Source organism: Oryzias melastigma, linkage group LG13 (assembly GCF_002922805.2).
Source record: "Oryzias melastigma strain HK-1 linkage group LG13, ASM292280v2, whole genome shotgun sequence".
NCBI classification, from domain to species: domain Eukaryota; kingdom Metazoa; phylum Chordata; class Actinopteri; order Beloniformes; family Adrianichthyidae; genus Oryzias; species Oryzias melastigma.
This window is the reverse complement of record NC_050524.1, coordinates 16,845,049-16,871,396: the sequence shown is the minus strand read 5'-3', so window position 1 is coordinate 16,871,396 and position 26,348 is coordinate 16,845,049. Positions and strand designations below refer to the sequence as shown.

At 37.6% G+C, this 26,348-nt stretch overlaps 1 protein-coding gene and 1 long non-coding RNA gene across 4 annotated transcripts in view; one reads left to right on the top strand and one right to left on the bottom strand.

The window, feature by feature from the left end:
• Positions 1–3,034: 3,034 nt before the first annotated feature.
• The window catches only part of LOC112149640, a 31,572-nt gene continuing 8,258 nt past the window's right edge, over positions 3,035–26,348 (top strand). Inside the window, exons 1-5 of one of the 3 annotated variants that reach the window (XR_002919818.2) lie at positions 3,035–3,900; positions 19,076–19,121; positions 19,732–19,755; positions 23,419–23,550; positions 25,906–25,947. This is a non-coding gene — a long non-coding RNA (uncharacterized LOC112149640). Of the gene's footprint in view, positions 3,901–19,075; positions 19,122–19,731; positions 19,756–23,305; positions 23,342–23,418; positions 23,551–25,905; positions 25,948–26,348 lie in introns of those variants that run through there. The other 2 variants (XR_002919816.2, XR_002919817.2) reach the window with 2 other exon arrangements.
• ankk1 (ankyrin repeat and kinase domain containing 1) lies at positions 16,388–25,758 on the bottom strand. Its single transcript, XM_024277459.2, has 9 exons — positions 24,585–25,758; positions 24,106–24,388; positions 23,848–23,999; positions 23,435–23,484; positions 21,142–21,297; positions 20,535–20,659; positions 19,946–19,979; positions 18,715–18,955; positions 16,388–18,616 (listed from the first exon to the last, which is right to left on the bottom strand). Exons 1-9 carry the CDS (start codon positions 24,764–24,766, stop codon positions 17,563–17,565), a joined length of 2,277 nt encoding a protein of 758 aa, XP_024133227.1. The 5' UTR covers positions 24,767–25,758; the 3' UTR covers positions 16,388–17,562.

Here is a 26,348-nt window from a genome sequence, read left to right as displayed (position 1 = left end):
GGGGTTGAAAAAGCAGCAAACAGGCAAGTTTAAATGTATCTACATTTTCAAAATATACATTTAAGTGAGATTCACTCTCAAGTTGGGGCAGGTCTGACAAAAATTAGCCAAAGCTTGCAGATCAGAGTCAGGGTCAGTGGACGGCCGAATGTCAAAGTAGAAAGAATCCGATAGACGGATATTAGAGAGGAACGGGACAAGTGAACATGTACTGAACTGAACAGATGAGCATATTCAGGCAGGTGAAATAATACGAACTAAACTGTGCAGGCAGATGCAAAAACAAGCAGGGAGATAAAAGAAGACCAAAAACGAAGGGAATAGCAGACATCTTAGTTTAACACTGTAGCTTTGGTTACATGTAGAAAGATCATATACACTCAAAACAGCCACAACAGGGATTCCAGCTTGTGGGGGTTGGATACAGGGAGAGTCAGCAGTAAAAGAAGAAGCTGGACTGAATAAAACTGATCTATTAAAACCACTTTACCTGCAACAGCAGAGGCTGCCAGGAAAACTAGTGCAGCTAATGGGTCACGTGGTGTCAGGGAAAAACACATTTTTATTGAAGTGAGTCTTTAGAAAGTCAAATATCAGTATATGATGCAGAGAGTTGTGGTTATCCCATTTTTAATAAACCACCCTCCATTTGGTTATTTTTAAACCTTTGTTTATTATAAATTAGATATATATTTTTAAAACATATTTTAGTCATCTTGAGAGGCAGAGTAGTGATTTATTCCTATGTTGAGTTAGTGGCAGGAGTGGATTTTTTTTAGCCATTATTATTCCTTCAAAGGTGGAATTCATCTCTTTTTAGCTTAAGAGTAAGTTATTTTTAACTGTCTGTGTTCTATCGTTGTTCTACAATGGGATGGAACAAGGAGAAAAAAGTACATTCTAAGTCATTCAAATGCAAATCAGTGTTGAGCAATAGTGTGGCTAAGTGTGCAGAGGGTTAGCTCTAAAATTAGCTTAGGTCTGGAGGTTAAACAACAAACTTGCCTTTTCATTTTAAATGTCATATGCACTTACTCACAATACTTTGCAACTAGGTCAAACTAGTTTAACCAGCTCGTTATGTGTGATTTTTTTGTTAGTGAAACCTCTGACAGATGACTTCCTCATAACTGGATAATTCCAAGCAGTTTCCCGTAATGAAAAAAAATGCAGTCGGCCCAGTCACCAGGCTTCTGGTTCGGATCTGATTAAGTCACCAGATAACAGTAACGTTTACCGACAAGGAAAAGCAGTCCACAATTTCCTTGTTTTCGCTGGTGGCAACCACTGGGCACCAAAGAAATCATTCATTGTTCTTCACATTAGGCACCAAAGTCAACTGACCTTCCTTTGGGTCAAAACATTCGTAATAAACTACCAGACAAAAGGAGAAAACGTCTTTATTTTTGTCCTGACTGCAGTAAGTTACAAAAAGCTGTAATGATGCTATAAATGACATAAAGGAAGTAAATGTTATTTGTTATTTATTGATTTTATTTCTTTTTAGAAAGAAATAATATTTAAAGTATCTTAGGTGCACATCCTAGTGCTAGCTTCTCTACACAAACCATGATACAACACAACTTTGTGATGTAACTTGGTGATAAATAGAATTCTTACTATTTAGTGGAATTTAGATGTGATCTTTCCGGTCTTTGAGCAACCGTTATGTACAAGTTTTCCTCTGAAAATAAAACTTGATTAGCTTTCTAGGAAAACATGCTGTTCATTAGACTGGTAGAACTTCACATCTTCAAGTTGCTATAAAATAAATATCGGTGAGCCTGCAGAAAGACTGCATTGCGTCTTCATTAAAAGTTTAAAGCAAGCTTTAAATATATTATTTCTAGCTAAATGTTGTAGAAGCTTTGCATTTTTCTCATTAAAATTAAAACACCATGTGATTTGTGTTCAGACTGCTTTCAATAGTTCTAATTAACGGAGATGGAAAACGTAGATGCATAACATAAATCACATTGAAGTCCATGTGTACAGAGAAAATGCCTGTTTTGTTTAGCAAACATTATAGTAGAACTGAAAAACACATCCAAAACAAAGATTAAACTGATGAAGTGTCCAAACATTTTTTTTTTCGCCAACTCATTTTTGGACAACAGTCGATATAGATAACACTTGTTAAAAAAAATAAAAAATACAATAAGAATATGATCATTTTCACAACATTTTAGGATCAAATTTGAAATTCCTTGCTAGCAACAATCCACAAGGCCTTCTTTAGAGGATTATTTTTTACAAGAATCGAAAGGGATGTTGAAAAAGAACGCTCAGAATGATGGTGATACAACAAAGCATTACCATAGGAACACACACACACAAAATGACTTGCAAAAGAGGCAATGCACTGGAGCAGAACGGACAGACAGGATAACTCAGCAGCAACCCCTGCTATAAATCATGACATATTTGTGGTTGCAGAATTCTTTGGCATCATCAAAAACAGACAAAGGACCTACAGATAGAACATACATCTTCCTTCATCAGGAAGCAAAAGGTCATTCTGAGCACCTGAAATCTATAAAATAAAGAGAAACTGCTGTCCAAAGTGCTTAGCTGAATGTGATGTAAACACAGTGCTGTTGCAAAATTGTGCCCATTTAAAAATTCAAATGCACTAAGTGATATATGAAGCTGTTTCTGGTGGCACACACATTTACGCACACATACAGAGGAAAAGCTGTTGTCAGTCTATGCATGCAATTTCAGCTGACATGGCAAATTTAACAACTTCCTATGAAATTACACGAAACCCTTTAGCAGCTTTTAGAGGGTTTTTTTTCAATCCTCCTTAATAGTCTAATAACATCAGGGTTGCTGATTCTTTCCAATCTTGTGCACCTATTCGTCCCATAATTTTTGTCTTTGTTACAGTGTGATGTCACTTATGGTGAACTGAATGAGGAAATAAATCACTGGTGTGAGGACATAAGAAGTGTAATTTGAGTCACTGTTATGCTCAGGGCATGAGACTCAGCCATGCATGATTGATGTGGAGTCTTGTAAATAAAAGGTAGAAGAAACTGTGTTCCAGGTATTTCCTTCCAGACATAGCTGGATGTGTTTGAAGAAAGGCTTATCGGTAATCCTTCAGTGGTACTTTGCTCATATTCCGTTTGTTTTAGCTGCTGATAATCACAGATCAATGCATGTTTGACAAATACAAGAAGAACATTGGACTGTAAAAGCTTCTGAAATAACAGTCCAAACCTATATGGTTCTCCGTTCAGGGTAAACACCTACAGCTGGTCAAACTGCAGCCAGAATGATAACTGCTGGGAAATAACGCTGTCTGTGGCCTTCACCCTTCAGCGTGTGTCTGTTATTAAAAAGCATACCTTTTAATCCCAACAGGTCGAATCCATTTTCAGCGTGATCAGATGAAGTATCAGTTCAGTACACTTTGCTTGACACCACTAAACGATCCAACTTCTATTTGCTCTTTTTAGTTTCTGTATCATCAAAACTTTGAGGCTAATTACTTTTTGCAGGACTACAGTATTAAATCCCTAAGAGAACTTAGACGAGCTATAATTGGATGCATTTCTAATTTTGGCACCTTTTTGTTCTTGCGATTGAGCATGGAAAGTCATCAGCCATCAAGTCAAAAGCTTGAGGTCAATTCGTACCATAGAGCGTGTGTTTTTAATTGTACTGGAAGGGAAAATAAGACTAAAAATTTCTCTCAGTACAACACAGAGTGATAATCTCAGTCTTGGGAAGATCAGTTCACTTCCTTTCCCCTTTGAATTCACTTTGGATCTATTTAATGTGCTCCACTTTCTGTTAGTTTTTTTTTTTTTTACTCTCCTTAGGTCCCTAGAGAAGTCTCACTGCGCTCCACCTGACCAGCAGAAGCACAGAGCTGCTTTTCAAGAAAAATTGGTATTTTAAGATGCTTAACCAGGCAGGCATAACCTCATTTGATTTCATGTCCAGCCTTTTTAATCCAGTCATTTTTATATACAGATAATAAGTGATGCTTAAAACTCATTTTTAATGGTTTATGAGTGTCAGAATCTTTAGGTCTATATTTTGAAAGATTCTTTTTATTGATAGCTGTTTCTCCTGCATTTTAGAGCAGGGGTCCCCAAACGTTTCCTTGTGAGGGCCAAATAGCTGTTTTCTTCTCTGATGTGAGGCTAGGGTCGGTTTGTAGGCTAACAGAAAAAGTGTAACAATCACAGCCTAAACGTAAACATTTGTTGTTTTCCAAAAAGGTATAAACAGCTAAATTTTAAATAATTAATTTCTGTAATTAGTAGTCTATCCTCTCATAGTCATAGTTCAGACTGCAGAAGGGTGGATTAAAAACTCTCGTTCTGTGGGGGTCTTGATTGTCCAGATTGAAAAAAGTTATTCGTCTCTGATAGTGTTTGGGGGTTCGGGCCAAATGTTGAGTTGGGCCATATCCAGTCTGCGGGCCGTAGTTTTGGGGCCCCCATTTTAGAATGTATTCAGAATGAAAGGATACCGTTAGTCCTGATCGAGTCTGTTTAATTTGGTCCGGATCGAGTCTCAAACTTAGTATTTGGTCTGTTTTCAGACAGCAGTCATCCGGACATTTCTGCTTCAAACTAAAGCTTATAAACAAAACCATGTGACTAAAGATCTCTTCAGTCATTGGCCAGGAATTATGAGGGCGGGGCAAAGCAACAAGAGAAAGAATAATTGAAGTCCTACCCTCTGCAATTCTTGTCGGAGTAGTTCTCTTATTCAAACTTTATATTTCACTGACCAATTTTAAACGTCTGTATCAAGGTCACGTACAACAGAATTTACTGCTACTTTGGTATGGTCGAGGCATTCTGCAAGACGGTTTCTGAGGAGGCGATGGCTAAGAAGGTACGCTCGTAAGTGTTCATGACATATAGATTGTTGGGAAAACGGTGTGAGAGGAAATGTGTCTCACATTAAAACTTAATTTAATAAGCCTGCATTCATCTGACCACATTTCCCTGAGATACTATGTCTTTCCCTGAGATACTATGTCTCATTATTGCCCCACTTCTTGGAATACATCCCATAATGCACAGCTACAGTTGCCATTTTGGTCCAGTGGTTTCACTCGTAGCACAGAGCCTTTTCATCCCAGGCTTCACGCAAGTGAGTGCAAAGTGCATCTGGTACACTTTTCAAAATAAAACTTATTTTCCGCTCTACTACCTATCAATTAATTTTTTTATATCACTGCTCGCTATGTTTTCACCGTGGTGTAAAGCTTACGTCATTTCCGCCAACACTGGATCACATAGAACGTGGTAGAGTGTTGTATTGGTCACTTAATCCAAAATCACGGCAGAATGAGGGTTTGTTTGCTAGTTCTTCCAACATAAATGGTGGATTATTGCATGAATCTATGTGAGTTCAGAGTCTCGCATGGTTGTGAGCAGACCCTGTGAATTTGAAAATTTGTCCCAGATTATCTGGGAAAACAAATTCTTGTTCACTTTAAGCAAACCAAATGTGTCCGGTCTGAATACACCCTTACGATCAATGTCAGACTGGAAGTCTTGCATTTTTGTCAGACATCGACCTAAGAGACAAGATGAGTGTCCTTGTAGCTTAAATATCAAAAGAAGCTTGACAGTTATTAAGGGTGCATGACATAAATGCCACTGAGAAAATGTGCAGCATCCTGACAAGAGAAGAACACAAAGCCTCCAATTATCTTCAGCATTCTTGAGATATTTTCTAAAAAAGGAAATGTGTTGGGTAAAGTAAAAAAAAGATAGTAGATGACCTTGCTTTCTAGATTCAATTCCTTTTACTTGTGTTTGCTGTTAGGTTCATTTGGATTAACCAAATTTTTTTTTTTTTTTTTTAAATGATCTTCAAATAAATGTGCTACTCACTGGCAATAGTCTCCATGGCTAATACACTCAATAAGGTGTGTAATGCAGTATGTACTTTCTGCTCTTTTCCTGTCGTGCAAGCTTCTTCTTTTACTGCAGCTATTTGGAATTACCTTTCTTACATTTTGTTTTTTTTTATTTCTGCCTCAGCAGCAGCAGCAGACTAAACCATTTCACTGATATGTACTGAATATTTATTTTTGTTGCAGATCTTTTTTTTCTACGTTCTTCCACCTGTGTTCTGAATTTGGGTCCACCTGGTTTCAAAAAACCAAGGACTTTACTATTTTTTATGGTAAAAACAGTGACACTCTTATTTGACCAAATAGTCTTCAAAAAAACTGCTTATATAAATGTTATTGTAAATTACAAGTGAACAGAAACAATGCTCCTCTTGAAAAGCTATATGGCCATGCAGCACATTTATATTGGAGTCAGAACAACAATGCTTGAAAGCTACACTTATTTGCTTTATGACCTTGCAAACTGTTGCACTTTTTGTAATAAATCCATACGAGCTGAAATGTTCTTTTTTCAAACACTCTTCTAGATTAGTATTATCAATTTAGCATGTATTTGTTTTAGTGTTGTTACTTGTTAGATTGCATTAGTAACTGCCTGAAAACAAAGTTGTTTTTCATTGCAGATAAAAAGATTTTTTTTCTATTACTGTTTGGTAGATAAGCAGAATGTAAATACTTTGAAAAAACAAACCATTTTTCTTATATTGGGTGCAACTTATTTTTCCAAGTAAAAAATTACTCTTAAAGCTATCTAACAGTCAAGGCTCTTATTTGGCCAGGAGCGCAGTACTTGAAACTTTCCAAAACGGATAACTCATTACTATGCTGTCAAATATTTTAGCAGTCCTGCTCACGTTTAAAAAAAACTCTGTGTGCCAAAAGGATAACATTTTATTCTGAAGTTAAAATAGTACATTTTGCAGTCCCCACAACCACTACCCCCCCTGACTCTTACGAAACACACATTTAACACTTGGGTCTTCTGAAGGAAACTCTCATGGTAAAAATCCATAGAACATTTCCCATGATAAAAGGTCAGAGAGAATTTCCTCTCAAACTTATTGGATTTTCACTTTCACGTGTTATAGATGTGTGGCGATGCATCCTTTCACAGTGTTGTTTCTTTGGGTTTATATCAACCCCTTTTTCCCACATTATAATTTAACTTCCATTCTTCCAGCCTTAGTTTTTTTTTTCACACTGTTTAATCCAAAATCAGAAAAAGAACAAAGTTGCTATCCTTTAACCTTATGTGTAAAGCAATTTTACTAAGGCGATGCCTATTTTAAAAGTCACTTTGCAGTGAAAAACTCTGTCATCCACACCTCTACAACACACTGCATATAAATGACAGCTTGTGCATGAGAAGTTTTTCGTTCAACTTTAGCAAAAGTACTATGAATAGAAAAGCTGTACAGTCACTTTGTGATATTAGGTGAGGTAACTGTGAATTTAATTGAGCATTTCTATGCAAGTTCAGCGTCTCAACTAATATTTCATGCAGATGAATGGCAGTTTTTCTAAAATGCTTTCTAATTAAACATATAGTTTCTTGTGAGACATTGATGTGTTATCTGAAGAGTTTGGCAACACCATTACGTAACCTGTCAAGATATTCATTGCATAGTGACTTTGAATCAGCCACAAGATAATTATCAAAAACTACTAAAAATAAAACACTTGATACGACCCACTGTTTTGCAAACCAGCTCTCTTTTCTTGCATTCTTCTCAACTTGAAACACCTGTGGGCATATTAATCTGAGTATCAACACTGTCGATACCAATGTAAGTATTGATACAAGAGTGATGATAATGATACTTTTGCTGCAGTTTTTCTTCAATACATACAGTAAAGTACTAGGACTTAATCACAGATTTCATGTGAACACAGCGTGTATCTAAGTCAGTCTATTCAGAATCAGATTTTCATGCTAGCACTAAGCTCTGCCACCATTTTTGCCTTAGCAATGCCTCCTCTAACCACCACACATTACCTTGCAGGAGCTTCTCCACTGCTACAAAAAAGTGGGATATATGGATAGAGTTTTTTTGGGCCAAATCCAATTTCTGCCCCTACCCCTCCAATTGTAGGGGGCATTTTAAGGGGTAGGGCTGTCCAAAATGTTTTTTTTTTATGGGCTAACCCTTGCCATGGTGGGATGCAGAGCCCTCCACCATGAGGGTGAACTACTTCGTACTGTTGTGAAGGAGGAGAAGCGCATTTCTTCACATGGGTGCGCTCTGAAGCACAGAAGTTTACATTTAAATGTGAGTGATGACTTTTTGTTTTAGCATGACTTTTTTAAAGCTCCACGCTTACGCAGCTGACCAGCAACTATTGACTTCATTAAGTGGGAGTGACGACCAAATTTGGACAGACATTAGACTAAGGAACAAATGTAGATGCAATTTTTCTATAACTCTCCATTTGAAGGGCTAAGGAGAAGCCGTAGGGGTAAGAGAAGAATTTGGATTCGGCCTTTGGCATTCAAATCCTCAAATCGCAGCAGCATTGCATAGCTGGTACCAATGCAACTCTTGAATTGTTCTCAAGCACAGAAAATAAGCCAATTCCACTGGACATACACCTACTTCACCGGTGGGAAATGAATTAACCATTGTTTTGTATTTGGTGTATCTCTTTAGTTAAGATTGTTGTAATGTGTCAGGAAGGGCATCCGGCGTAAAAACTCTGCCAAATCACTGATGCGAAACAGTGGGTGCTGTTACGCTGTGGTGACCCCGAAAGGGATAAGCCGAAAGTGAAAGAAGAAGTATAATGATCACATAATCCATCCATTTCCTAAACTTTTGGTCCCTTTTGGGATCATAGGGCTGCTGGAGCCTAACCCAGCCACTTCTGGGCGAAGGGAGGACATACCCTGGACAGGTCGCTTGTCAGTCACAGGGCCACAATCACACTCTCATTCACACTCATATTCACACCTAGGGACAATTTAGAGTAACCAATAAACATATTATGCATGTTTTTGGATGGTGAGAGAAAGCCGGAGTCCCCGGAAAAAACCCACGCATGGTGTTTTTGTTTCAGGTCCTCCAGCCGGGACTTGAACTAGGGGCTTTATTGCTGTAAGGCAAGAGCGCTTACCACTGCATCACTGTGAACCCAAAAACATTAGTAGTATTATTAATAGTATTAGTCAAAAGTATTAGTATTGATATTGGTGATACTAGCCTTGTAATTATTTGTTATGAGATCGATACCCAAATTCCCAGTATTGCCCACCCCTAGTACACTTGGTAGTTTGCTTGTTCACTGACACTTTCACTAAGGTTATATTAATGTAGCAGCTGGAAGGTCTTAATAATTCATAGAAAAATCACATTACCGGTGAGAGCAAACCTCCCCCTAATCTACATAACTGATTCAGATAGTTATCATTGAATGTTCTTTATAGGATGTTTCAACTTTCTTGCTACAGAAAGACTGTCAAAATGTAATTTTCCACTAACAAATGTATTAATCTGCTGAATATTCTGTAATAAAATTGCAATATTTATTTCAAACATGAATAAATAATTTGAAACTGTGAATTCTTGCTGTCATAGAACTACATAAAAAAGTGCAAATTTTAACAAGTCTTTTTACGTTTTTATTCTTTAAAAACAACCAAAACTCTAACCGGTGGGAAAACAACAACAACATGCCACTTCCAGCAATGTCAAACAGAGAGCAATGGGGATTTATTGTATTTTTTCAAACAGTTGGATCAGGCTGTAGAGTCAGTGAAATCATTTATTAAACAGACCAACAAACGCAGTTTCTTTTGCTTTCAAAACAATATACACAATGCTGCCTTAATAATATTCTGGCAAAAAAAGCATTCCTGTGGGGAAATATTTTGCTGATTTGCTAGAAATGTTGCTACACATTGCTGAATCGCTGAACCGTTGACACAGAGGTAGATGGTGAAAAAAAAGCAACTTAAGAAGGCCTTTAGGAGGCTGGATCTTTTTTTATGATAAGGCTAAGTGCTGCATTATTTGTAAAAAAATAATAAAAAAAAAAAAAGAAAGAAAAAAAATGCTGGAAATTTTAGCTACTGAAGAGCAGTTCTAGAGAAGAGAAATAGAATCATGAACCATTGGGATTAAACCTGTGTTGGACAGATGCAATGTTTTCTTCACCCTTGTTAACCCCACTGCCTTGCCCTTGAGCAAGACACATAAACACAGTCGCTCCAGTGGAGCATCTCTGTGATTTTGCTGGCCAGGTTTTTGTATGAAGCTATTTGTGGACTCACTTGTAAAAGATAGTTCACTGTGAATAAGTAAAGGTGAAATACTTTTTATTATGCCATCTTTTTTATTTACTAACAATTTATGTTGTGTTTTTATGCAGTTATCAGTATCCAATTTTCCTATGGGAGTGGGGAGTGATAAGCTGAAAAGTGCAATCTTATTTAACTAGAAAACATTTACAGTTTTTTTTATCATTTCTATTGAATTGTGAATTTATAATTGAATACTTGAGTTATTCCATGATATCTTTTCCTTTTTTTTTGTTTTTTTATAAACGCTGTAGCTGCAGCAATAGTTTAAACTGACAAAGAGCATTTACGTTTTAGCTTCTATATTTTTGTGGCATTTACCATTTAAAGTCCTAGTCCAATCCTCTTTTGATATATTGTGACAGCATTCCTAGTGGTATTTTTATTATGCCATTATAGGCACAATCTGAAAAATTTGTGTTGTTTTCCAGCACACTGTTTCTGCAGAGCTGCAGAAATTTGTCCCCGAGTTGTGGGCGGGGCTCTTGGCACAGAGTAAGCCTTCAATCATTTCCCATCATCTCTTTGTTTACACTCTCTCCCGCTAGTTTACATTACCTCACAACCCCAATCTAACATTAATGGTGCAACAAATATGGCGAGCAATATCAGAGCTATCCAGCCGTACAGTTTTGAGCTAGATGCCAGCTCAGATGAGGAAAACCAAGATGTATATGAATCTAAGGTAGCACAAGCTGATTGTAGTTTGTACTAGTGTTTTTAAATAGCTTTTTTTGTTTGTTTGTTGTTCCTGATGCAATTTGAATAAACAAATACTTAGAAGTGCATTTTTAATCTTAATTTGCCTTATATAGGTCATCTATTATGAGAAAAGTGCCACAAGTACATGCTGAAAAAACCAACAGCACAATTTACAGCAGAGTTAGTCTTTAAAATATAAGTGAAACGCTTGATTGTTAAGCCCCCTGGACTACTTTAGCTGGACTACTGGATGACTGCTCTGAAATTTTTTTTTCCACAAACTATTGGAAAACTTATTCAACTGTGGGCTACCCAGGTTTTCCCAAAGGGTCAATAAGTGTTAAAGGTTTGACTTACTAGTTTATTGCAGCTCTTCAAACTTATTTTTGTACAAGTTATTCAGTCATTTTGTTGTACTTATTAAATATATAATGTAAAAATCTGAGATGCTCCGGTGCGGTTGATCATTGTGGTAGCAATAACTCTAAGGTGAGCAGGTCTATTGGCTGCAAAACAAAATCTTGTTCCTTAAACATTCTCACTCCAACTTGTCACATATTGGCGTTTGGCTAAGGACCACTGCGCTTAAAAAATTCACGTTTTGGGTGTCCCCAACTCATCATTTTCCCATTAAATCACAGGACCCCAACCTTTGGGCCACGAACTGGAACTGGTCTGGTACCGGGACGCGGAGCGCACCAGTACCCTAACCCAGTACCGGTTCGCATCCAGGCCTATGTTTGTTTCCTGTTCGGACTCGGTACCTTCATCTGTGCAGTGCCAGGTTATGGTTAGAGTACTGCCCTGCAAACATTGCAATGTAGGCCCCATATGTTTCAACTTTGAGCTGAATTGGTGGGCCCCAAGTGGGTGGGACTGCTGGCGCAGAAGTTAGACAAAGCAAGTTTCTCATCAGCCCTAGGTTTACACCCTCTCCTGCGAGCTTATAACACCTGACAACCCCAAGCTAACATTGGCATAATGAGCTTTTTTTAAACCGCGGATTTTTGTCTGCTCCTGATCCATCATGGTTTAAATAAAGAAACTCTCAGAAGCACAGTTTTAATCTTAAATTATTTTATATACGTCTTCCGTCATGATAAAAAGGCCACAAGAACATGTTAAAGACGCTCCATGCTAAAAAGCACAAAGAGTGTTGGCACTCCTACAGGACAGACTAAAGCAAGCCAACATTTCTGCTAATGTTCCTTAAATCCTAAAACTTCATTAAAAGGAAGGTCATTGAAGTTATAAAGTCTCCAGGACTGACTAAATTAGAATATTTTCATTTGGTTAACCCCTACAATAGAAACTGAAAACTACCAATGAAGTTGCCTCTTTTGTTTCCATGGAATACACCAGAGTATCCAATTTTTCCAACTAGCATTCAAACTGTAAATCAAAGAATGGTCACTGAGTAAGATGAATGATTGAGTGTCCCTGCATAATATTCAACAAAGAGAGCCTTGACTTTATTGAGCTTGAGAGCAAAGAAGATTATAGCTCAGGCACATGAGACATAGCTTTTATGGATGAGAGCCTCTTTATCCTTGACTCTATAGAAAGAAGACAGAGGGTGTGACAATTACATGGTGTGAATCTCCGCAATGACTGCACACAGGAAACCACTTAAGAAGGTGGGGATTCAGTGATGATGTTGATTATTTAGGAATAATGCCATTGGGGGTGCTGAATGGAAACATCAACGATGTCATGTATCAGGGCATCCTAGAGAAAAATTGACTTCTGCATGCAAGAAAGGTCTAAGGGGAAACGACTTCAAGATCACCTGAGGCAGCTACAGCGAATGTCTTAATGCAAAGGGAGGGGCAATAGATAACGTGGCCTGTCTAGTGTGCAGATAAAAAGCCTTTCAATCTTGCCTGGGATGCCCTTTGAGGGCTGTGTCCTTAAAGAAAGGGCAGAATGGGATCCACAGTGGTTGGATTGCTGTGACAAGTGGGATAGCCCCCTTTTCCATTGACAGGATCTCCAAGCTTGTGGGCAGTTTGCCAAAAGGTCCTAAAGCACTGAGGGTGGCTTTACAATTAGTCACTATGTGACATTTTTTAAGACACCATTTGTTTACAAATCCCCTTTAATGTGTTTTTTAATTGGCCCTATTTGAAAGAAATTTCCATATCAGTTATTGACCATCTCAGTTGTAGTCTAAACTGGGGTTTAGTGTCATTGCAGTATTTTTGGAAAAGGTGAATCAACAAAATGTTGGGGAGAAAAAAATATATTCTTCATCAAAAATAGGTTTATGTATTCCAAATATTACATGAAAAAAGGATTTGTATTTTTAAGACTACTTCTCACATAACCCTGACACTACACCAATTTAAAAAATGCAAGGTAGCTAAAGGATGGTGTTTTCTGTTCAATTGTAGATAGTGAGATCCACCATTAATCATTTCACAATAGCACAACAACGCCGAGCAGGAGGTGCTAAAAGGGTAATAAGTAAACACAGGACAAAAAGCAAGTTTTGTCATTAATAAAGTGGGCAAGTTATCAAAGTGCTGTTGTGGTAGGAATTTCATTTTAATTAAATTACAGTGTTTGGCAAAATGCTTTACTCTGTTGCATAAAAATTCAGTGGGGAAGGAAAACAATGTACACATGCAACAGGAGAATCAAGGATACACAAAAGACTGACCTCGGGTGTTTTCACGGCATCAGATTGCAGTGATGGGTTGCTAGATTGCTGTCCTTATCATCAAATCATCCCCGAAGAGGCATGATAGATGCCTCAGTCAGCTGTGGTGACAACAGAGACGTCTACCTAAAGGCCTGCTTGGTGTTGCTGAGGATACACACCTGGGCCAAAAGACACAGCTGCATCGTAACTGAATTCACTCTGATGGATCTACTTATCACCACAGGGAACAGCTGAGTGGTGGAGCTTTACTCTACCAGTAGGGACTGGCCTCCCAGTGCATGTAATGACTCTCATCTGAGACGATGACAGACCGGATTACAAATCATTTAGAACAGGGATGTGAATGTCAGAGGCATAAACTGTAATAGCGTTCACTTAATTTTTACAGTACAAAAAAGCATTTTTGTTTTTTCATTTTTGTATGTTGTTCAGTCCCCTTTGAGTGACAGAAAGCACATATAACAACAATTTATTGTCATTATTGTTAAAAGCAGTTTCATTTTCCTATAATGTTCAGCTAATTAAAATTAACATATGCACTAGGTAACAATTACAGTCTCAATATTTAATTAAAGTGAGAATTACAGCAAAAAAAAGTCTTTCAGTTAAGTGAATGCTTGCTTTTTTCTTCCTGTTTCAAGTGTTCGTGATATCAACAACTTGTGTGACATTATCTTCTTCCTGCTTGTCTCCCCATTAGAAATTAAAATTAGTTTAGATGCTTGCAAACCCAATTACGGGCTGTGACAGAAAGTATTCAATGTCTCGGTGTATGTGCGAAAAAGGCTGAGACAACTGTTGATTTTAATGATTAGATACTAGTGGATAAGTGACTTGTTTTTCAGGAACCAGTGTTGGAACATTGTTGTCATTGGAGAAAAAAGAGGTAGACTGTTTTCTACTGGAGATCAGCTGTTGGTTTCATTACAACAAAGCTGTGCAGGGAAAGTCATCAGAATACAATCAGGCAATGGTCTATATTGCTTACGTTTTGAAGATCCACCTAGATGAAAACTGTTTTTGGTGTTTTTAACATATTTATGTGGGATTTTTATAATGATACAATACATTAAGAAAAGTAAGTTAAAATTTGTATGTCCTAGTATTTCATTGTTTAAATTGTTGTGGATCAGGAGCAGTTTACAAAAAGAGCTTATTTGTAAAATAGAAAATACGCTGACCAGGCCACAAGCTACCTTTGGCCTTTGACATTTGGTTAAGAACTCCTCCGTGTCACTTTTTGACATTTTGGGTGTCTCCAAATCGTTTTTTGACGTGCTGGCTGTTCCCATTAAATCCCTGGTCCTCAACCTCCAGGGGACGAACCAGAACCGGTCAAGAATCACAACGCAGAGGTTCCCCTTACCTGGCACTGGACGCTGTACCAGATGTGAGACCAGACTGGGTCCCAAACCAGAACAACATGTGGTACTGGACGCGAACCAGTACTGGGTTAGGGTACCGGTACTGGACGCGTCTCGAGGACCAGTCTGCATCTGGTCCGCATCCATTATTGAGTCCCAAGGGTTACGGATACTTGATTTTCCAAACAGCCAGCACGACGTTTTTTTTTTACTTTTTTTGACGTTTTTTGAATTTCTATTTATGGATACGATTAAACTTTTTAGCGGATAAATGAAACATGAGCACAATTTCCCGATGTGACAAAGCATATGGCACAGTATAGGCTCACCATTGAGCATTTAGGATGAAAAAGGAAGGTTACTCACCAGCAATTTTTCCAAACACTCGGGATAACTCTGCCCTCTGACCATATCGAAAAACTCCAATAAATTACACCACAAAAGTTCTGTATTTGGCCAACTGACAGGATGGGATACCAGATGCTCCCTTCTTTAAAAGGAATGGTCTTTTCTGAATAAAATGACCCGGTAGTCACCAAGTGTCTCTTTGAAAAGGATGTTTGAATTCAGCAAATTGAAAAGGAAATCTCCTTTAGCAGGGAATACACTGAACCATGCTTTCTATGAAGAGACGATAATCCAACCCCACAATTTTTTGTGGAAACATTGAAAGCGAAGCAATAACCGTTCTTTCATGATTAAACCGATAAGCACAGAAGCATCAAAGGCACACGGGTATACCTTTAAAAAGCCTGTGTGTTGTAAATGTATGTTATGTAAGCCACCAGGGGTGTCTGGGGGTAAACCTTGCAACTATAAATAAATAACTGTTGCAAAAACGTTTTTAGTAATGCTAAACTCATAAATTGTCAGATGTCCAACTTACTTCTTTCTTTAGCTTTTGTAAAGTGTGTATTTGTGTTTTCCAAGATGGTTTGTTTGCAGGTTTTGTACACAGCTGCAACTGCACTCTTTGTGGTCCATCTATGTACATTTACAGTACAACCTGGATAGAATTGCATCATCTTCTGTTGTGATGAATTTTTCATTCCCATAGGAATGGTAATGTTAAATGTAAAATGCATATATCACCTTTTTTTTTGGTTTAATTTAACCTTCACCCATTTCCAAGGCCCTTCAAGCCACTGCCTAATTACATAGCCATGGGACCCCCCAAGTCTAGGTCTCCCTGTGCCGGTCTCCAGCCTGGATAATATACAGGGTTGTGTCAGGACGGGCGTAAAACTCTCTGCCAAACCAAGTGTGCAGATTGGTGAAAGCTGATTCACTGTGGCAACCCCAATTGGGATATACCAGAAGGTAAACAACATTTGAAATTCTCCCAATTCTTCTCTGTTGACTCATGAGAGAATGAGGGGCATTTTTAGGAATTTGGAAAAGAAACATATGCTTTGGACTGGCTACATGACCCATTCAAGGAACCTCTGAAATCAGAATAACTAAAACTGCCTGCAAATTACACACCTGCCAACTTGTGTTTAACCATCTGCAAAAAATTATGAAGAAACACACCTGAAACCTAAAAATATCAAGCTACATACTCATGCGGATACACTCTGCTTGTAGAGGCATAGGAATCATCTATTGACAGCCTTTGCTGGTGTGTGATTTTAGGTGTAGAAACAATTTGTTGACGTTTTGTTTATTGAAACCTTCCTAAAGTTTTTTGTGATACCCACATACATACATAGGTGGTAGTTTGGTTTAAACATTGTTTAGGTGTGCAAAAAAAGGAAAGAGAAAAGCCTGAAAGACAAATGAAAAAGCTAACAGAAAACAGCAATTACCTTAAGTCCTAGAGGGGATAATTAAAATACCACTTAAAAACCCTATTCTTTTGAGCAATACAAAAAAAAAAAAAAATGAAGCCCAGTCTCAATCCAATTTTAACTGTGCGCTTTTCATTCACTCTAATTTGATTGGACTCAACTCATGCCTCTCTTTCAGAGTCGGTCTCCTGTGGTTGCAGGGAAAATCCTATGAAAGTGTAGGTCAATACCTCTCCTCAATCTGTGCATTTTATTTCATTTTAATAAGATGTCAGAGTGGTAAATGAGTGTGGCACAAGTTGAGCTACATTTCTTTCAGTCCTTATGACTGGCAGATAATTATCTTGGCTTTTCATTAAGCATACAGTATAATCTATGCATTAACTATAGCTGGAGAATATCACCTAAAAATGTCATTGCCTTGTCAGTCGCATGGGATTTAGCCGGATTATTTGCTTCGAAATGTTCAGATATGAAACGAACAGCTTTTTTCTGTACTTTTTATTTCAAAAACTAACAAATTAAAGGAAGAATTGAAAGGAATGGGTTTGTTTATTTGTGTTACCCCCATGCTTTTTGGCCAAATCTTATTCTTTATGTTTATGGGTATTTTGCATTTTGTATCAAAATAGCTAATTTTTTAAAAGAAAAACTTATTTCAATAGGGGCTTTTAAATGCTGATTAAAGGAGGTAAAAAAAAATCAAACAAATGGTTGTCCAAAAATATCAATCCATTATTAAAAAAAGCCTTTTTTTACTGTGTACTATAGGAAAAAAATGTGCCTTTTCAGTTCACAGTATTGTTTCTAATGTGTTGATATTGAAAGATGATTTCACTCAAAAGAGTCTCCCTTCAAGTTTGGTACTCTGCAAATTCCAGTTCCAACAGGTGCAGAGTTTCCAATTTTTCATTTCTCCGGGCTACATCCACAGCTGTGGAGCCAGAAGAGTCTAAAATCGTTCCATCGGCTCCATTCATCAGCAGAACCTTTACAATGGGTTCACAACCATGTTGTGCAGCCAAGTGTAAGGGTGTTTCTTTTTCTGAATTTACTGCATTGACATCTGCTTGATATGATATCAGGTTCAGGACACAGGGCAAGCTGACTCTGTTACAGGCTATGTGAAGGGGTGTCCATCCATTGCTGTCCTCAGCTATGTTTGGGTCGGCTTTGGCTGCGAGAAGCTTTGCCACCACGTCCGCCTGGCCCTGGTGGCAGGCAAAGTGTAACGGGGTCCATCCATTCTGACCTTTGGAATTCACACAGCCATCCTGACTCAACTGGACCACCACGCCTTCATGTCCTTTTAAGGCAGCTAGGTGAATTGGAGTCCAGCCCTGGAGGTTCTTGGACTCTGGGTTTGCTCCATTTGACAGCAGCTGTCTGCAAATGCCCGCGTGACCCCACAGAGCTGCCAGGTGAAGAGGTGTGCATCCTCTCTTGTCTGTGGTGTCAGTTTTAGCCCCAAACTTTAGCAGATGCCTGACTACGCGGTTGTGCCCTCGCTCAGCTGACAAGTGAAGTGCAGTGGAGAGGGATGAGTCAGTGCCATTGGGATCTGCTTTAAGAGTAAGAAGGAGCTTGACGATATTCAGATGTCCATAGAAAGCGGCCAGATGGATTGGCGTCCTGCCATTTTCCTCCTCCCGTTCCACAATGGCTTCTTCGGAGGATCGTGAAATCAGCAGGCGCACCACGGATTCGTGGCCGTTCTGGGCGGCCAGATGAAGCGGGATCCAGCCGGACTTTTCCCGAGCATTTGGCAAAGCCCCTTTGTCCAATAGAATCCTAACAATCCTGTCATCTCCATTTTGAGCTGCAAAATGGAGTGCTGTCCACTGATCTTCATCTCCCTGGGTTACAGAGGCTCCATGTTCCAATAAAAAAGGGATGATGTCATGAAATCTGTTGAAAAAGCATGATTTTTTTATTATTATTGTGGTGCACCAAGCACAGTACCTTCTTGTGTCACGTGTGATTGCTGTAGTATTTTTTTTACAGACCTTTGCAGAACAGCAATAATAAGAGGCGTGTATCCCTTGGCAGTTACAGAGTTGACCTCAGCTCCCAGACTCAGGACATGCTTGACACTTTCTAAATCACCGCTGGCTACAGTGAAGTGAAGGAGGCTCTTCTGGCCTGAAAACTGCATACAAACATGCTCTTGTTTCACAGATTGCCTAAAACTACCAAAGTCCTTTTTTGTTAGTAAAGACAGGACGCCGTCCTCGACATTCTGGTCATCTGTGAAATCAAAACAGAAATGCTTATTGAACTGCACACACAAGCAGTACGCTGCAATGAATTGTATGAATGAGCGGATAAAGTGGCTCAACTCTGCTCTTTTCTCATTTCATCATACAGCGCTGTTCACAAACAGAGAGGAGGAAGATGTGCGGAGACTGCAGAGGTAAGTCAACACCTTCTGAAGGTGTGAAATGTTTACATTTCGTGCTTGTTTTGGAACAGACTGCATGGTGGAGTTCATTTATATCATATGTCAGTTAAAGGGCAAATAAAAAGGTGTTACAAATCACCTATTCAACTGCTATGAAAACATTCCTTTGGAATGGTCTTTGAATGATACTTTCTCGCGCTTAAGCAATAAGACCTACGCCAGATAAAACTCAGGTTTACATGAGCTATGGAGCACAGTTTGAGTGCAGTCTTTGTATGTTATAAAATGTTACAAAAAGCTGGAAAAACAGGCCTCAGCAGCACTGCTACTGCCTCAATGTTCTTTTTTGTTACAATGAGAAAAATAAAAAATGAGTCAGAGTTTCTAAACAAAGACTTACTATAAGCCCGCCCACTTTGAGGCTGGATTCAAACTCAAAACTTAAAGTGCCTATTTCGTTGGGGTACAAAAAGCTTTACTGAAGGTAAAGGTTTTATATAAGATTAAAGACTTAGTAGTATCAATTTGACATAAAAAACTTAATTTTAAATGACATCATATCCAATTAAGCTTTCATCCAGATCTAAACTTTTATAAGTTTCATTATTTCTTGTGTCAGCAGATGAGAAGATTGAGATACCTCAAGGTAAAGTGTAATGTTCCTTTATACATGTTCAGAATTGAAAAAGATTTGTGGATATGATTTACTGTAAAAAGTTTTTTATCTAAAAAAAATGTTCATTATTAATTTAATTCAATTGTCATAAAAAAGAAAACTTTTTAACAAATGTTAAGCTACAATAATTTATTCTAACTTGATGGGCAGTCTTGTTTACCTGAGGAAAAGTTGAGCTTCTCAGCAAAAGAGTCCTGCATAAGAAAAACAAGAAGGGAATATTAAAGTTCTTCATTATTCATAAACTACACCCCAAAAAAGAAATAGTCCCTAAACTTTCACATAATAACCTTATATATTTGTATTTTTATTAAATGGAAATAATTTTCTTATAACATAAATGTATAGTGAGTGCCAGATTAACTCATTCCTACAATGTAAATAGTGCGATTTCAGATTGTCAAGCATGGCAATTTGTTTAAAAAGAAAATAGATTTCCAAGACAGTCCAAGTGAAATATAAATTGACAGATAAAAACTTTTGATAAGTATGTAAAAATACTTTCTGTCCCTAAAACAGTAATTTCTCTTTAACAATGGTAAAATGTGCAAGTGCATTTGCCAAAAAGTATTCAAATAAGTGTGTTTATTTTCTGTAAGCTTGTAACATTTTTATCTCAAGCAACACAATGGAACAACTATTTTCCTCTTTAAACAACGATTGTCCTCACAAAACCCATGGTTTGCGTTGTCCTTGCTAGACTAGATGTGGTACAGCATTATTTAAGCAGTGTATCAAGCAGAACTGACTTGGTGCACTGGGGAGATCAGCCATGAATAATAGGATTCCTGCTTGGCGTCCCCATTGTTTTGACAGCCCATCGGACCAGGGATCTTCAAGCCTTCATTCAAACGCTCAGTTTTCCTCACAGTATCTGCAAACAAATCAAAAGCCAGATTGTTCAAAGTATGCTTCTTGAACACAAGTTTAATGTCATACTTGTTTAATGAAAGCTCTTAAAATTCATCAAATGCAGAGTGGATTGGTACAAAAACAGGCAAAAACCTAAACCCAAAAACAATTCTATTTTGACATATTTGTCAAAGCAGACTTTATAAAAAAAAGAGTATTTTCTATCTAATTAAGGAATACCTCAAGGTTTTTCTCCAACTGATAATGACACCATGTGTGAAAAGAGTGTGTTTGGTTATTAAATCACTAAGATAATTAGTACACAGAAGATGACCAGGTTAGACGTGGGTCAAAAAGTGATGACCTTTATTTTTGGTCGGTGTCCCAGCTGGCATGCAGCAACACAAAATATCTGACCGAATCTTCTTTTGTTTGTCCTCCTAATGCTTTTATTTTTGTCAGTCTCTTTGTTTATTTTCCCCTCACATTTTACAACATCAATACCTAAAAACAGTGGTCTCTTGGTGTGGTCCTGGTTCCAGCACTGTTTCATAATGCAGATCATCTCATCACACTCGCTGGGTCTCGGAGCTGGCAGAAAATCCAAACAAGGTCTCTTGCCCTGTGACACCTGCAGGATGACTGCTGGCACACTGCACCCTGCATCCACAACACAGAGAAAATGAACATGCCGAAATTCAGCAAAACTGTTTCTGAAACATCTGCTGGGCAAAATAAGCCATTTTCCCTCTATGTCATTAACTAACAATGTATCAATTTGTAAATAAGTCTTTGCTTTAATGCTTAAAGATATTTTTATAAAGTCTGAATATTTTGTTGTTGAGGTAATTTTAGATTTTAGGTTAAAAAAAATGCTTGAACTCCTTTCTCTGTACAAGAGTTATATGCATGCTTGTGCATTCTAGTGCACCTTGCTGCAGACGTTGTTGAAGCATATCGAGAGTAAGACGAGTTTATGAGGAGGGAAAAAGAGGAGAGAGGCTGTGCACTCTGGTGAAACCATCAATCTGCAGCTACACATAGCAAGTACGTGTTATATAAGGCTATATAAGATTTTAAAATGAGAACTTCAAATTTATGGAAAATTTTCCTCAGTAGAGAAACCTTTAATCGCTTAAAAATATATTTTTTATGCTTATTGAAGCACTTTGAATGAGTTAAATGAATGCACATGAAACATTTTTAGTACCATAAGGTTACATAAAGAAAGCTGTAAAATTATATGCTACAAAAGCTGTGCTGGCTGAACTACTGATGGAAAAGTTGTGGTTTATTATGATATAGTCATTGCGAGCGGGAAGTAGTTCCTTCTTTTTTCTGTTCCAGTTGAGTGTGTGTGAGTAATGTTTCAACTAACTCTCTGAGGCTGCAAAGCCCACGTCAAGAGAGGGAATTGCATTGTTCAGACCAGGACCCAAACACACACATCAAGGAATAGGACACAAATGCAGCTTATTTCACATTAAGACTAAAAGCTACCTGCAGCAAAGCAATGCTTTTTTGTAATCTTCAAAAAAGACACGTTGCACCTGTGTACAGAAATAAACGTTGGCTGGCAGGACATTGTGGTGGAAAAAAAGCTATTTTGCCATCAAAAAACCAACAGGTTTAATAATATTGTTGACTTTGTTTTTATTCTTTTCAAAAGAACAATTTGTATTATGTCAAAATAGAATTAAGTGCTGCAGAAAAATCAGACAAAGACAAAATTCTGCTTTACTGGCTATTTTGATGACGTTAAAGTAACAAAAAGTTAAGAAGCAAGCATTTTTAACTTCGGTCAGTAAATTGCCAAATTCATACAGTTCCAAATTAATAACTCATTAAGGAAACAGATGGAGATTCTGCTCTGTGCTAATAAATTAAACATAAACCAGTCTTTTTTTTAAAGCTTTCCATGTAACAAAGTTGAAAAAGTAAGATTTCAATAAAATACTTTTTAGAGCTTTCCAAATTATATGGCATATCAATCCTAAATTAAATGAATGGCTATATTTGTTCTTTTCAAATGCGTTGGACTGAATCTCAAATGCACATCTGTCACATTAAAAAAACAAAAAAAACAATGAAACATGTTTATCAGCAATAAGTGGATTATTCATCAAAGCTAATTTTGAAATGTAAATAATTACAATTGTTGAAAACTGATTGTCTTTTCTTTGCATTGAAAGATTTCTTTTGTTGACTTAATTCATTTTTTAAAATTCTGTGCACTCCTCTCTGTCAAACTAATCCCTTGTGCAGACTTAAATGGTGTCAAGTGAGGGGTGAATTTTCTTGCAGAAGAAGCAATAAATAATTCATTGGTTTTAACTGCTAATTTCATAAGGCTGTACAATGAGCCTGAGGAGGCAAAGTTGACGGGATGAGGTTTTTTTTGGAAAAAGTTTGGGATACCAAGTAATTCAACTTTCTGTTTTTCTTTTCCAGTCTTGAACAATGGACGGTTTGAAGTTCTCCCTTCAATAATAATATTTACTGAGGAATTGTATGTACACAACATGAAGATTCACTGTATCTTTAATGCATTTGAGTATAACAAAAAGTGGAAAGCTAAATGCACAAAAAGTGCAAAAATATTTCAAACATATGCCACTACATACCAATTTGCTGTCTTTTTCTAACTATTTTATCTCATTCTTATCACAAAAAAAGAAAAAGAAAACACTTGGAAAGATTTTGAGTCAGTAGTCGTAACAACCACACCTCCCTATGCACCCTATTGTAAATCTAATTAATATGAACATGTGCACTTTTCAGATCAGTCTATTCCCACCTGGATATGGTTTCTTCTGTGATAAAATCTCCCACATCACAATCCCAAAGCTGTGGATCAAAGCAGAAGGAGACAGCTGAGTCCTGGCATCCTGTAACTTCTCTCTTCAATTCTTAGTAAGAGATTTCCTTTGAGGCAAGAGGGGAAGTTTTCCGCTTTTTGACATTTTTATCTGTACCTTGGGGTTTGCTGAAGACAGTTCCTTCAAAATGTAATCTAAGTTTGTTGCTAGTGTCTAGAAAATTAACAGTTTTGTTTCAAACTCATTCCCCTGCATGCATCTATCACAACACTAAAATATGTCCCTATGAGAAAATAGAGTAAACATTAAATATGTTTCACTATATAAGCAATTAATTATACAAAACCTAAATGCAATCTACATGAAATAATTAATGGATTTAGTGAGTCACCTGTAAACATCAAAGGTAGTTCCTGGTGGTCCAGAAGACTGAGTAAATATCTCAGGTGGACTGTAGCGTATGTTTCCTCTTGCAATGAGATACTCCGTAAAAGCATTCTTGTTCATGCCTTCCTCCCAGTGGATTAAACCAAAATCTGCTATCTTTTTTTTTTTTAGGTAAATAAAAAAAAGAGGCAAATTATGAAACAGTTTTCTGAGGGACTTTGATCAATCTAAAATCACTAAAAGTTGGCAAAGTTGTATTGACCTTGACATGAAGATGGTCATCAAGAAGGATATTGGATGTCTTCAGGTTTAGATGGAGAAGGGGAGGTTTCATGCTGTGGAGGAAGTTCATTCCCATGGCAATCTCATGAATCATCTGAAACTTCTTCGACCACATGAAAGAGTAGCTGGCCAGGAGACTGTACAAGGATCCATTACTCATGTACTCCATCACAACAGCGGAGGCTTCGCTGCACATTCCGTAGATGGAAATAATGTACTTGCATTTGAGTTGGGCAATCTTGGACACTTCATCTATTATTTTCCTGTGATAGAAAACAATAAAAAAATGTAGGTGTGTTCTCTTTTTCTTTTTCACTTTGATGTGAAGAGGCAGAAGCTAATGAAACCAAGGATTGAGGCAAATTTAAGGGAACTCAGATACAATTCCTTCAAAACGTCTAACTCATGAGTGATTATGAGTCAGGAACTTGCATTACGTTGATCATTTCTTTCTCTTACCTGTAGTTGTTGGCATTTAAGATGGTATCAAAGGTTTTCAACGTGCATTTTTCCCTCAAAAGCTTGAGCTTGACTTGGTACACATGACCAAATTTGGATTCTGCCAGCTTAGTCCAATTAGCCTCGAAGTCACCCTTCTTGAAGTCTGTAAATTGTCCAGGGGATTGGTCCAGGCAATCCATGAGTATCTTCGCTCAATAGATTCTCGCAACACCTACACTTTGTAATCCTACACATAAACAGGACTTATCCTCCAGGTCAATACCAGTCAGCGGCGCCGCATGAACTTGTGTCTCAGAGTGCTTCTAACAAAGGCACACAGTGAAATGATCGCCTGCCAGTTAATGGGTAATCTCTGTCACTCTCTTGATCTGTGGGGAGGAGTTGAGGTGCAGAAACTCTGCAGCCCACACAACTGGTTTTTTGCTGTCAGGAGTGCTGATGTAACTTCCAGTCTTGCCTTCCATATGACTCATATTCTTTCCTTCTACGAGTCGATGCAGGTCCATATTCCTCAGACATTTGCAGGGTAAATTGTGATATCTGATAAAGACAAATGGAACCGCTGTGATTTAGGTCTGTATGAACAGTAAGGGAACTGCCTAATGAACCATTCAGTTCAATCAAACTGCGGTTTAACAAGGCACTTAACCCCCAACAGCTCCTGCAGAACGGCTCACTGGGCTTCAATTTGAAGTCGAGGACATGGTTATTTTGTTAACCTCTCTGAGCCTTTGTGTGTTTGTGCTTAGTGTGTAGACCAATGTGCTGCTGTTGATTTGAACATCAAAAGTAAAAGTTGCATCATGTACTGTGAAGAACCTGTACTTCAGTATATATATCTTGGCTCATGTTTTGGTTCACCCTGATCGGCACTGACCTTAGCACGCACAGACTATTCCCTCACATCTTCTTTCTTGCTCAACTCGTCTAGCAAGACAAACAAGCCCTTTTTTTTTCCAACTCGAAAAGTTTTGTTCCGCATTCCTGATCCCCGCTGTTTCCTCAGTATATAAAACTCAATCAACTCATCTGTAAAGGTGCTAGAAAAACACTGCTTACTTAAGCTTACAAGATAAAAACACAATCATTAAGTAAGCGGTCAGCATTAAACATTTAAGAAGAATAGCAGTTTTCCTCAAAGTTACTAAAATAGTATTTCCTTGTAAATGATCAACCCAGAAATACACCTAATCATTCATGAAATTAAAACTTGATTGTAAAAAACTTAATTTCTATCATTCAAAAACAAAACAAAACATCTTTAGTTGAATTCTTGCTGTCATTCTAGAAAACACTAATAAAGCTAATTTCTGTACAGGTTGAATTTTATTTGGACTCCATTTGCTTCCACTTCACCCAGGTAAGCTCTCCTTTACACATCAGTGGATAAATCAAATAGCCCAACTGGGGGGGAAAAAAACTCCTAAAGTTAATCAAACTTCTATTGCAAAATATTGAATAAAGGTGAAATGTGTTTTGTTTGGACCTAACCTCTTCTTTTACAGCACATAGATTGTGAAGTGTGAGCTTGGGGGTTTTATTTTTTATGAGGAGATATGATGTTACCTGAAGCCTCTTCAAGAAAATGACATGACAAATACTATCTTTTCTTTCCCACATAGATCTGTTTTTTATTGCACCTCACTTGTACAAAATATAGATTTAGACAGAGATATTATAGATATGGATTCGTGTGACTACAGTATATGCTTTCTTCCTCATGCTACAACAGTTTGTTTAAATACGTTTCCTGCTGAGAGT